Consider the following 13,429-nt stretch of genomic DNA (forward strand, 5'->3'; position numbering starts at 1 on the left):
AGGAGCCTTATTTGTATTGAACCTTAGTTTTTCAACCCACCCGATTACTTGTGAAAAGCTGTAGGAGATGGTCAGCCAAAGTGTTAGGATGCCAGTTGGTCTGGAAAAAAATACCCCCAAAAAAATCAATATTAAAACACAAGCACCCCTGCTCTCAATCCGCCCCCCCTTCTTGATCGCTACCACCCCCAACTCTTGTTTGCCACCAAGAACCCCCCCGCTTTAATTCACTACTTCAACCATCTCCGTATCACCTGCATTAACTGTAACATCTTGGAAAAAATTGAGGAGGATCTCAATGAAAACCATATTCTTGGTGATAGTCAACATGGGTTTAGACGAGGCAGATCATATCTTACTAATGTATTAGAGTTCTTTGAACATGCAACTGCAGCTGTAGATCACGTGAAAGCATATGATATGATATACTTAGATTTTCAGAAAGCTTTTGACAAGGTTCCACACCAAAGACTGATCCTCAGATTGGAAGCTGTATGCATTCCGGGTAATGTAAATACAGTGAGGGGAAAAAAGTATTTGATCCCCTGCTGATTTTGTACGTTTGCCCACTGACAAAGAAATGATCAGTCTATAATTTTAATGGTAGGTGTATTTTAACAGTGAGAGACAGAATAACAACAAAAAAATCCAGAAAAACGCATTTCAAAAAAGTTATACATTGATTTGCATGTTAATGAGGGAAGTAAGTATTTGATCCCCTATCAATCAGCAAGATTTCTGGTTCCCAGGTGTCTTTTATACAGGTAACGAGGTGAGATTAGGAGCACTCTCTTAAAGGGAGTGCTCCTAATCTCAGCTCGTTACCTGTATAAAAGACACCTGTCCACGGAAGCAATCAGTCAATCACATTCCAAACTCTCCACCATGGCCAAGACCAAAGAGCTGTCCAAGTATGTCAGGGACAAGACTGTAGACCTACACAAGGCTGGAATGGGCTACAAGACCATCGCCAAGCAGCTTGGTGAGAAGGTGACAACAGTTGGTGCGATTATTCGCAAATGGAAGAAACACAAAATAACTGTCAGTCTCCCTCGGTCTGGGGCTCCATGCAAGATCTCACCTCGTGGAGTTTCAATGATCATGAGAACGGTGAGGAATCAGCCCAGAACTACACGGGAGGATCTTGTTAATGATCTCAAGGCAGCTGGGACCATAGTCACCAAGAAAACAATTGGTAACACACTATGCCGTGAAGGACTGAAATCCTACAGTGCCCGCAAGGTCCCCCTGCTCAAGAAAGCACATATACAGGCCCGTCTGAAGTTTGCCAATGAACATCTGAATAATTCAGAGGAGAACTGGGTGAAAGTGTTGTGGTCAGACGAGACCAAAATCAAGCTCTTTGGCATCAACTCAACTCACCGTCAAACATGGTGGTGGAAACATTATGCTTTGGGGGTGTTTTTCTGCTAAGGGGACAGGACAATTGCACCGCATCAAAGGGACGATGGACAGGGCCATGTACCGTCAAATCTTGGGTGAGAACCCAACTCAGCCAGGGCATTGAAAGTGGGTCGTGGATGGGTATTCCATCATGACAATGACCCAAAACACACAGCCAAGGCAACAAAGGAGTGGCTCAAGAAGAAGCACATTAAGGTCCTGGAGTGGCCTAGCCAGTCTCCAGACCTTAATCCCATAGAAAATCTGTGGAGGGAGCTGAAGGTTCGAGTTGCCAAACGTCAGCCTCGAAACCTTAATGACTTGGAGAGGATCTGCAAAGAGGAGTGGAACAAAATCCCTCCTGAGATGTGTGCAAATCTGGTGGCCAACTACAAGAAACATCTGACCTCTGTGATTGCCAACAAGGGTTTTGCCACCAATACTAAGTCGAAGGGGTCAAATACTTATTTCCCTCATTAACATGCAAATCAATGTATAACTTTTTTGAAATGCGTTTTTCTGTAGTTTTTTGTTGTTATTCTGTCTCTCACTGTTAAAATACACCTACCATTAAAATTATAGACTGAACATTTCTTTGTCAGTGGGCAAACTTACAAAATCAGCAGGGGATCAAATACTTTTTTCCCCCCACTGTAGATGGATTATGAACTGGTTGATGTATGGGTTAAGAAATGTAATGAGTGACAGCAGGAAGTGTTCGCTCCCTCAACGTGGTTATTAAAGGTAGATGTCAGCAAGTTGTATGTATAAAAACCACTTGTTGAACTTGTAAAAACGTAGTATACACTTTATATTATTGATTGTACTGTATTTGAACATAAAATAAAAAGTGAAGTAAAATGAAGTGCTTTTAAAAAACGAATTTAAAAATACATTTACAGTTCGCACAACGGCGGTGTTGATGGCATTTGCATTTTGCGTTATTTCAATCCAGGCTTTATTTTTGTCAGCATTTCCCCCCAGATTTACCCATTTTCTTATGATTAGTTGCTGAACTATCGCAAGTGTTTCATCTTCGGTGAAATTTGTATTTTTTACTTTACAGGCAGCAATTTTTTTTTTCCGTTCTTAACAAAAATACTAAGACCAGACTTTGCTGCTTAGCAACATCAGGTAAGCCAGGGCTAACGCAGGACCCGCGGGGTTTTGTTTCGTGTGTGGAAGATCAATCAGTTTTCAATCAGGTTGGAACGTTCGTTGCAATGCCTTTATTACACGTGACGTGGAGAACAGCAGTGAATCAAGAAGATCCCAAAGCTGCTCTGCTTTCATGTTAGAAGTCCAAGCTTTTTATAGACAGAAAACAAAGATCTTGTTACAGTTAATAAGTAATTACTTTTGTTATCTTAAAAGCTTGCTAAGCAGAATATATTATTAAAGGATAGAGTCCATGGGTCAATACAAGGATTAAGGAGCAGACACTGAAATCATACTGTTTGTCATCTTCTCCAAGATGCTCATCGAAAGTAACAAACAAGGGTCAAACTACCTTCTGGCCTGGCTGTTGACTTAACCTTATCTTTCTTAAGTATACATGAAGTAAACCATTTGTGAGGGGAATTTCTAACTTTATTTCCACACGTGCAACGGTCTTATAGCGAGGTCTTACGCAAGTCCAATTTCACAGGACTTAGACTAAGGCTAAGACTTAAAGTAAGACTTTTTTAGTACAACTGGCCCCTGGGCTCCATACTTCAACAAAGATTTTGCTGCTCTAGAGGCAGTTCAGACTAGATTTATTTTAGATTGGAAGGTTAGGGAATGTCCTACTCTGAGAGACTGAGGGAACTGAACCTTTTCACCCTGGAACAGAGAAGACTACATTGGGACTTGATTCAAGTCTTCAAAATCATGAAAGACATTGACCACATCAAACCAGAGGAGCTTTCCAGATCTGTAGGGACATACGGAGACACAAATGGAAATTGGGCTTCAAGGCATTCAAGACAGAAAACAGGAGACACTTTTTCACACAGAGAGTTGTTACAATCTGGAACAAACTCCCCAGTGGTTGAAGTTAATTTGTGAACATTTAAAAATAGACTGGATAGGATCCTTGGATCACTTATTAATGGTCACCAAACGAGCACGATGGGTTGAATGGCCTCCTCTCGTTTGTAAACTTTCTTATGTTCTTAACCCCCCACCTCCCTTGCTCTCATATGCTCATTTGCAGATCCTATTCACTCCAGACCAGGGATGGCGAACCTTTTTATGTCTTGAATGCCCAAAGTCTGGCTTGTTTACATTGCTAAGTACTAAGGGTGCCAATAATAAATTAGGGATGTAAACATTTATACAGGGGCTAAACGGAATTTTTTGTAAACAGTATTTATGTATTTTTCGTTGTTAAGTTATTAAGGAAATATGCCAACAAAACAAACCGCAATCCACAATACAAAATAACAGACTTGTAGTCGAGTCACCATAGTCTAAGTCCGAGTCCAAGTCACCATGGCCTGAGTCCAATTCCATGATTTTTGAGAGTCAAATCTGAAGTTGAATTTAACTTACGATTCTTAGAAACCCCACAATGTTGTATATATCAGCCACAACATTATGACCACCTGCCTAATATTGTGTAGGTCCCAAAACAGCCCTGACCCATCAAGGCATGGACTCCACTAGACCTCTGAAGGTGTGCTGTGGTATCTGGCACCAAGATGTTAGCAGCAGATCCTTTAAGTCCTGTAAGTTGCGAGTTGGGGCCTCCAGGGATCGGACTTGTTTGTCCAGCACATCCCACAGATGCTCGATTGGATTGAGATCTGGGGAATTTGGAGGCCAAGTCAACACCTTGAACTCGTGATTCATCAGACCAGACCACCTTCTTCCATTGTTCCGTGGTCCAGTTCTGATGCTCACGTACCCATTGTAGGCGCTTTCGGCAGTGGACAGGGGTCAGCATGGGCACCCTGACTGGTCTGTGGCTGCGATGCACTGTGTGTTCTGACACCTTTCTATCAGAACCGGCATTAGCTTTTTCAGCAATTTGAGCTACAGTAGCTTGTGTGTTGGATTGGACAACATAGGCCACCCTTCGCTCCCCACGTGCATCGATGAGCCTTGGCCGCCCATGACCCTGTCACCGGTTCACCGCTTTTCCTTCCTTGGACCACTTTTGATAGTTACTGACCACTGCAGACCGGGAACACCCCACAAGAGCTCCAGTTTTGGAGATGCTCTGACCCAGTTGTCTAGCCATCACAATTTGACCCTCGTCAAAGTCGCTCAGATCCTTACGCTTGCCCATTCTTCCTGCTTCTAACACATCAACTTTGAGGACAAAATGTCCACTTGCTGCCTAATATATCCCACCCACTGACAGGTGCCATGATAACAAGATTATCAGTGTTATTCACTTCACCTGTCAGTGGTCATAATGTTATGGCTGATCGGTGTATAATATTATAGATCACGTTGTGTTTTAGTTCTTGAAAGCCTTGTAAGCCTTCGATGAGGACTTCAGCCAAATAATAAATAATATTAATAATGTATTTTTCTTTCATTTGGCCTTCTTGTTTCACTTATATACAAACTATAATTATTATTATTATTTATTATTTTTGTCATTTAGCTGACACTCTTATCCAGGGCAACTTACATTTGTACCCATTTATACAGCTGGGCATTTTACTGGAGCAATCTAAGTGAAGTACCTTGCTCAAGGGTACAACAGCACTGCCCCACCCAGGATTTGAACCCAAAACCTTCCAGTCATGTGTCCAGAGCCCTAATCACTACTCCACAGTGCTGCCATTGGAGGAAGAGCGGCGGTCATTGTTTTCACTGAGTCACCCTAATAAGACTCTGACTCTTTAGAATGTCTGACATTCATTTCGTTGCACAGTCCCACTCTACTTTATCTTTAATTAAATTGTAGTAATATAGCCGATTGTTTTTTGCACACACCATATAATCTTTGATTCGATATTCATGGAAGTAATGGCTATATCTGATGTTAACACATATGCCTGGCTCCATCAGCATCATATAGTAGTCCCAGACAGACAGACAGACAGGAATTTTCTGATTTTCTGTTTTTTTTTTTTTTTACAATGGCAGGGAACTGGAATGACAGAAATTGATTTATTATGCTGAAGGAATAAAATGCCTTTCTTTGCCAAACCTTTCTTATTTCTATGATATTCTAACACCTGAATGTAATTTTCAAAGTGGGTTTATGCTTTCTTCAATTGAACTAATGGTGGGATATGATCTAAATGCTCCCTCTAAAAAGCCTTATAGCTGTGTTAAAAAATATGTTCTGGTAATATTAATCATTTTGTAGTACTGGTATTTAGAGATAAGCGAATGCGTTTTGTCACCAGGGCTGGGGGCTTGGTTCTCAGTGGAAATTTTAGCATCGGCTGAGTAGTCCATGAGCCTAAAAAGTCTGAGAAACACTGGTCAAGACACAGGCAGTCTCTGCCCCATTGGAACATCGTTCAGCCAGGCAATAGCTTATTTTTCAGTCAGCTCTCTGTCAGGTCAGGTGATGCTGTGTGTGTTTCGGCTTCAGTTGACGGCAGCCACAGACCAGATTCATGCTCTGCGGCAGGAGCAGGACCAGCTGAGACAGGAGAACGACGCCATCAGAGAGAGCAGCGAGAGAAGGGTGGAGGTGAGCCATGCGAGTAGTCCCCTGCCAGGCTTCAGCCCTGTGCTCACACTTGCTCTTCATCAGGAGCAATCTTCGCCTTATCAGTGGGTTTTCAACCCTGGGCCAATAGTATTATTATATTATATTTCTTCAGGTTATTTTTAAATACAATTACCCATTTATTGGTGGGTTTTTACTGGAGTAATCTAGGTAAAGTACATTGCTCAAGGGTATAACAGTATTGTCCTCCACCTGGGATTGAATCCATGACCCTTTGCTCAGGAGTCCAGAGCCCTAACCACTACTCCACATTACTGCCAAAGCAGTACCCCTTAATGGTTTTTGTTCCAGCTGCAATCTTGGTTACCTATTGAAATTCTTACTTTCTCATGCTGTATGCTGTCTGGAACAAACCTGTATTTAAAGTTGCTGCTAAATCAGAAACACATTAATAAATAATCATGATGGAGATAGTTTTCTGTGATTTCCTACTTTTTCTTCATTAAATTATTGTAACATGTAAGCAGGATTAACAACTGGAAGACTGAATAATACTTTTGCATGATTGTGGCACAATTTCATTATATTGAAAAGAAAAAATGAAATGTGACTTCCACTTGTATTAAAGTGAGACAGTCTGATTCAGTTACTGTTCTGAAGTGAATTTGCAATTACAGTTCACTTTGCCTGAAAACTCTGGCCTTGAAACCCAGCACAGGGATGAGATGGAGCAGGTCAGGTGGAAGTGGGCAGTTTTTTCAGTGGAGTTCTCTGTTCTCAGGTGACCAAGCAGGACAGTGAAGTGGAGCTGGAGACCTACAAACAGTCCCGGCAGGGCCTGGATGAGATGTACAATGAGGTCCTGAAACATTACACTGAGGAAAGGAGAATCCGCCAGGTCAGTTGTACACGCCACTAATAATAATACAGTGGGTTCACAATCGATCTAACTAGCAGGGCAGTTGGGCCATTTGACACTCATGAACGTGCGTCTGTGCCTGTGTGTACAGGAGCTGGAAAAAGAGCTGCAACTGCAGGTGGGGCTGAAGCAGGAGATGGAGGTAGCCATGAGGCTACTGGAGAAGGACACTCATGACAAGCAGGACACCCTGGTGGCCCTGAGGCAGCAGCTGGACCAGGTCAAGACCCTCAACCTGCAGATGTTTAACAAGGCGCAGGTACTCACTGAATTTAGTCTTTAATCCGTATATTTATTTTATAGTTTGAAAATGTATGGTGAGGTTAATTTCTACAATATATTTTCAACATATAAAATAATATATATGGATTACAGTCTAATATATTTAATATATTTTACATATTCCAAAAAGGTGCTAATTTCAGCATATTAAAATTATCACACATTTCTATCATATATTAAAAATATATATTTGTTCCGAATGTGAAATTGGAGAATCGGTTATCTTCAGTATAATGAGAATCGGATCTCTGAGCCTGCTTCAAGCTGGTCTCCAATCACGGCTCTATTATTGACAGCTTCAATCGGGAGTTTACAGGGGGCGGCATACAACTGGCTGGGGTGCCATCACCTGGGCAAAGCTTAGTTCATAGCACACCAGTGACGCCCTGTGGCTTCTTTGGTGTCTGCAGGTTCAGGTTTTATCAAATCCCCTGATTAGTGTAGGAGCTGTTGACAACAAAATATTTTGCAATACACGTACTTAGCCTTAGCCGTACTAAAGAAGCACGGAGCCATGGCTGTGGAACTGGAAAAGTAGTGGGTTGACTTCATGGATCCAAGTAGTTAAAGCAGGCCTGTGGATTTGAGGCCGCAGTGCCTGCTCAGAGCCCTGTGTGTGTTTACCCCTAGAGTGCCAACAGCATTGTGCAGAAGAAGGAGGAGGAGGTGACCCAGCTGGAGGAGAAGATGAACCAGATGGTCTCCGCTATGAAACAGATGGAGGAAAGGTAACATGAAAGGAAACCAAAACCCAGTCTATCAATGGTGCCAATGTTACTTGTCAGTGTTAACATCTCCAAGTCAAATTGATGTAAAAGATCAAGTATCAGTACATTATACTGGTAAAACATGTTATTAAGATCATGAATACTGATTTATTAAAAGAGTTGTATAGACAAGTTTCTTTTCTCAACTCTTGACTTCTTATTATAAGACTACACATGACGGTAATTATTTTATGATCTATTTTTATTTTATTTATGTTCAGAAACATACTGTATTATCACTATTTTAATTTAAAGACACAATTATGTTTTCTGTGTAAACCTGATTCAGTTTATTGGACCAGAAGTCTTGTAATACATTGGAAAACAGTGTTTGTGTCTGTGGGAAGAATTATCTAAATATACTTCTGCAGGTGTGCATGACAAACATAATATAGAACCAGTAAGGAATCAGAGTTGCTTTAAAAATGAGCTTGTGCAAGCCTCCCAGTCCTGCTTCCTGTTGGAGTCTTTCTGGGTGCAGTGTTGTGTTCAGTGCCGGGTGTTTTGGCAGACTGCAGAGCTCCGAGCAGACACAGAGGGAGGCGTGCGAGAAGGAGCGGGACATGAAGCTGGAGCTGGATGGCAGAGTGGAGGCCATGCAGAGGCAGCTCACTGACCTGGATAGACTACGGTAGGACACCCAGACATTTTTAACTGCCCATCTCCCACACAACACACAAACTCGCTCAATCCAGTCAAAAATGCGCACACTCACACTTTATCCTCTCTCACACCCTCTCACAACCCCTTTTCTGTTTCACACTGCCAGTCAGGGGTGAATCCTTTTTTATTATTATTCTTGGCAGATGCCCTTATCCACGGCAAGATACATTAAGGTGGTGAACACATAATAACTGCTTCTGACCAGGTCTGTGCACTTGTTATTCTCCCTCCAGCCTTGGACTGGAGTCAGAGCTGAAGAGCGAGAAGGAGCAGCGGCAGGGTCTGCAGAGGGAGCTGCAGAGAGAGCGGGACACCAGCACCCAGCTCCGCACACAGCTGCAGCAGCTGGAGGGACTGCAGAAGGTCAGTGGGGGGGTTGATGTTGTCAGGCTGGTCATTAACAAACATGAAAAGCCTCATTTAAATAGCACCTTGTTTCTGTATGGATCCCAAAGTGCCTGATTATTATTTTTTTCTTAGCTAATTCCCTTATCATGGGTGATTAGCAGTTTACATAAGAAACACTTCAAAGCATTACAAAGTGCAGTAATACAATCAATACAAAGTATACATATAGTTAAATGAGCTAAGAAGTTTAGACTTAATACAATTAAGTCCTAGATATGTGCTAAAGGGAGAGGAAGGCATAGGAGAAGTTGAAGGAAAACAAAAGAAGAACAATACATAAGTATGCAGGAGCATAAGGAATGATAGTTTAAGAGAGTGCATAAGAGAAAGAGTGCTGAGAAGCACTGGAGATTAGTCTGTTGTATTATAGGTAAAGTCTGAACAGATATCACTGGAAGATAGTCAGGGACTGTGCAATGCTGACCTCAGTGGGAAGGTTGTTCCACCATTTAGAGGCACGGGTGGAAAAAGAGTGGGCTCTGTAGTAAGCGGAGCAGAGAGAGACTTTACAGTTAGGAGAGGACTCTCTTCATCTGTAGGGATGGGGATCATTAATTTTTATTGGATATTGATACCATTTTCGAGATTGCTTAACGATCCGAGTCTTTATCGCTACCAATATCGATACTTTTCTATTATTTGGTGGAAAGACGAGATGACAATTAATTCTTAACAGAACTGTTATTGCTATTATTGCAAAAACTGTGAGTCTTTAATTTCTGATTTCAACATAACGTATAACTATGAGAACAGTAAAATAATATATCAGCAGCAAAACACGTTTTTTCCAACAACAAAGAAAATAAATAATATACATAAATAAAATAAGTATTATGCTTTACACAACAAAATGAAAAAGAATCGAAAGCTCATCTTGACAGCTCTTCACACACTGTGCTCGTAAATCATTTTTCCGGTCCGCGCACGTATCTAATTTTAGGGGCATATGCGAGTGAAATAGTTAAACTGTAGAGCCCTGAATTGGCTTATTATTGTCACCGATGGAGACTTGCTACGAAGTTGGGGTGCGCTCACCATGCATACCTTGGGTGGAGGAGGATGATTGTCCTGCAACGGCAGCCGGAGTTGGCACCATTGCGACTCGAAGACAGTCGAAGGTACTGCATTTTCCCTTTAACTGATGCACAAGGTTGAGGTGCTTAATCATTGCTGTAGTGTCCCCGCCTTGCAAGAAATTACCTTCGAACATAAATTACATGTCGCTTCCTCCTTATCTTTGGCTTTATTAAAATGTAGCCAAGCCTTTGACCGCTTAGTACGTTCAGCCATCCTAGCAGGCAACAAAATGAGAAATGAAGTGCGTGACGCAATTAAATTCTTCTTCGTTTAGTTTAAAGGCGGTTGGCAGGCAATTCAATTGAATTTAATCAATCAATCAATGTATGTTTGTGCACCAGTGATTTGATTTAAATGACATGACTCTTGTCTCTCGAGACATAAGTTAACGTTACATTATATTACCAACTAGTCTCAATAGCAGTATCGATAAGCTTGGACCTTATTGATCTTCGGGTTTTGAGAAATTTGGAACCGGGTCCTTAATAGAACCGGGTCTCGATCCCCATCCCTATTCATCTGCCACTAAAATTAATTCCCAAACTGCCATGGCATTTTTAATGACCAGGATCTTGTTTTTTGTCATCTGAAAGACAGCATTTACAGCACAGTTTCACTGTACTAGGGCATTTGTTTAGGAAATATCTGGTCTAGGAAATAGTGCCCCCTACTGGTCTACCAACACCACTTCCAAGGTCAAGGCTTGGTACTTGGTAACCAGTGGATACTTTTGTAGGTCTAGAATGAAGTAATGGTTTTAGCTACACATCAGTTTCTTTGCATTTATTCATTCTTGACTAAACTTTGCCCACCTATACCCGCTAACCATATGAGGACTGTATTATTAATACACGCTAATGCAAGTTATCTTTCAAGTCGGAAGCACTGCCCAAGGGGGAGGGGTTTCTGCGCACTTCCGTAGGAACCCGCTCGAAATGTAACTCTATCAAAGCTGCCATTGGCCCCTGCGCTCGTCACTCAGAACAGGTCCCTTCCCACTTCCTGTTCTATAAAACATGATGTCAGTGCAGGTTCGTCCTCTTTTGCCATTTCACTGGACTCAGGAACGTAAGCTCTCTGTGTCTGTGTTTGTAATAAACATTCAAACTGCGTCTTTGGCTCACTTCATAGTGTTGTTCACCACCATTTTCACTACACATCGTCTCTGTCTTGTGTGTGTTTAGTTATTATTGATAGCTAATACTGATTCTGTCCTGTCAACAGGCAAGGAGGTCTCCGGTCGCGCAGACTGTACTGTCTAGCACGCTGTCTGCTTCTGTGGGCGCAGCCACGGTTCCGCTCCATCAGAGCAGTTCACCTCCCAGGCCTGTCCAACACGGTGGCGGACCTCCTCTCTCGAGGAGGCCCCCCAGTCTCAGAATGGTGCCTCCACCTGCTTGTGGTACAAAAACTGTGGAGCTGGTTCGGCAGGGCAGACGTGGATCTCTTTGCCTCGGCTGAGTCCACACACTGCCCACTATGGTTCTCCGTCCGAGACTGCTCAGGAACCCTAGGGATCGACGTGCTAGTCCACATGTGGCCGCGCTGTCTCCTTTATGCGTTCCCACCGTTCCCCCTTCTCCCAGTGGTCTTGGAGAAGGTCAGGAGAGAACGAGCGAGTTCTGCTGTTAGCCCCACGGTGGTCTTGCAGATTCTGGTTCGCAGACCTGATCGCCCTCCTCCACGGAGAGCCTTGGCAGCTCCCAGTGAGAGCGGACTTGTTGTCCCAGGTGCAGGGCACGCTTTGGCACCCCAATCTGGGCCTCCTCCAGCTCTGGGCCTGGCCACTGAGCGGGAGCAATTGATTGCCTGGGGTCTGTCAGACGCAGTAGTTGCCACTATTCAGTCGGCGAGAGCTCCCTGTACGAGGTTGCAGTATTCCTACCGCTGGCGGACGTTTAGCACCTGCTGCCAAGACGGCGGTCAAGACACAATTAATTGCCCCATCGGGGTCATATTGTAATTTCTACAAGAGCTGTTGGACCAGGGCAAGTCCCCGTCCATGCTCAAAGTGTATCTGGCGGCCATCTCCGCATGTCATGTCCGGATTGATCGTGAGTCTCCTGGGTCTCATTTTCTGGCTGCGCATTTTTTAAAGGGAGCTCGACCCCTTTCTCCTCGAACTCCTAGAACCCTTTCACTGCCCGCATGGCGTCTTGTATTGCTGGAAGCACTTTCCCAAGCCCCATTTGAGACACTGAACTCAGCTGAGCTGAAGCTAGTGTCACTTAAGACTGCGTTTTTGCTGGCTATCACCTATGCAAAAAGCGTGAGCAAGTTACATGCACTGTCCGTACACCCATCATTTGTCCGTTTTGTGGGAGATGGCTCCAGGGTCACGCTACGGCGTAACCCTGCGTTCCTCCCAAAAGTGCTGTCTCCATTTCATGTCAACAGGCCTATTGAGTTGATGACTTTTCATCCTCCTCCCTTCGCTTCAGAGCAAGAGAGTCGGCTTCACCTGCTTTGCCCTGTGCGGGCCCTCAGGTGCTATTTGGAACCCACAAAGGACATTTGGCGCTCAGACCAACTGTTTGTGTCTTATGGAGCGTGGACACAGTGCCAGGCGCTTTCAAAGCAGCGCCTTTCGCATTGGATTGTGGATACCATTTCCATGGCCTACGAGTCCACCGGGACCCCGGTGCCTGATCACCTGGTGGCCCACTCGACTCGAGGTGTTGCCACATCGTGGGCCCTTTTTCAAGGTGCCACCTTGGCAGACATTTGTGTGGCTGCAGCTTGGGCCTCGCCGCTTACATTTGCCCGGTTCTACAGGTTGGATGTAACGGGACTGGTCCCTTCCATTGGGAACCCGGTGTTGGCTGCAGTCGAGCCCCAGTAACCTACGGGCTCTGGCTCCTGCCTTTCCTCTCCCAGTCTGCCCCTGTAAGTGCATCCTGAGGGAGCTAGTGGAGTTCGTTCCTGTGCCCTGTGGTGTATATACAGTGAGGTAAAAAAGTATTTGATCCCCTGCTGATTTTGTATGTTTGCCCACTGACAAAGAAATGATCAGTCTATAATTTTAATGGTAGGTGTATTTTAACAGTGAGAGACAGAATAACAACAACAAAATCCAGAAAAACACATTTCAAAAAAGTTATAAATTGATTTGCATGTTAATGAGGGAAATAAGTATTTGATCCCCTATCAATCAGCAAGATTTCTGGCTCCCAGGTGTCTTTTATACAGGTAATGAACTGAGATTAGGAGCACTCTCTTAAAGGGAGTGCTCCTAATCTCAGCTCGTTACCTGTATAAAAGACACCTGTCCACAGAAGCAGTCAA

The 13,429-nt window shown here is 43.5% G+C and overlaps 1 protein-coding gene across 1 annotated transcript in view; it reads left to right on the top strand.

The window, feature by feature from the left end:
- rufy1 (RUN and FYVE domain containing 1) overlaps positions 1–13,429 on the top strand; it is a 38,726-nt gene that overhangs the window by 17,002 nt on the left and 8,295 nt on the right. Inside the window, exons 9-14 of the mRNA XM_066716389.1 lie at positions 5,948–6,049; positions 6,810–6,926; positions 7,039–7,206; positions 7,860–7,957; positions 8,508–8,627; positions 8,893–9,022. Of these exons, the coding sequence (XP_066572486.1) occupies positions 5,948–6,049; positions 6,810–6,926; positions 7,039–7,206; positions 7,860–7,957; positions 8,508–8,627; positions 8,893–9,022 (735 nt within the window). The remainder of the gene's footprint in view (positions 1–5,947; positions 6,050–6,809; positions 6,927–7,038; positions 7,207–7,859; positions 7,958–8,507; positions 8,628–8,892; positions 9,023–13,429) is intronic.

The sequence above is a fragment of the Amia ocellicauda genome, chromosome 11 (assembly GCF_036373705.1).
Source record: "Amia ocellicauda isolate fAmiCal2 chromosome 11, fAmiCal2.hap1, whole genome shotgun sequence".
Classification (NCBI taxonomy): Eukaryota; Metazoa; Chordata; class Actinopteri; order Amiiformes; family Amiidae; genus Amia; species Amia ocellicauda.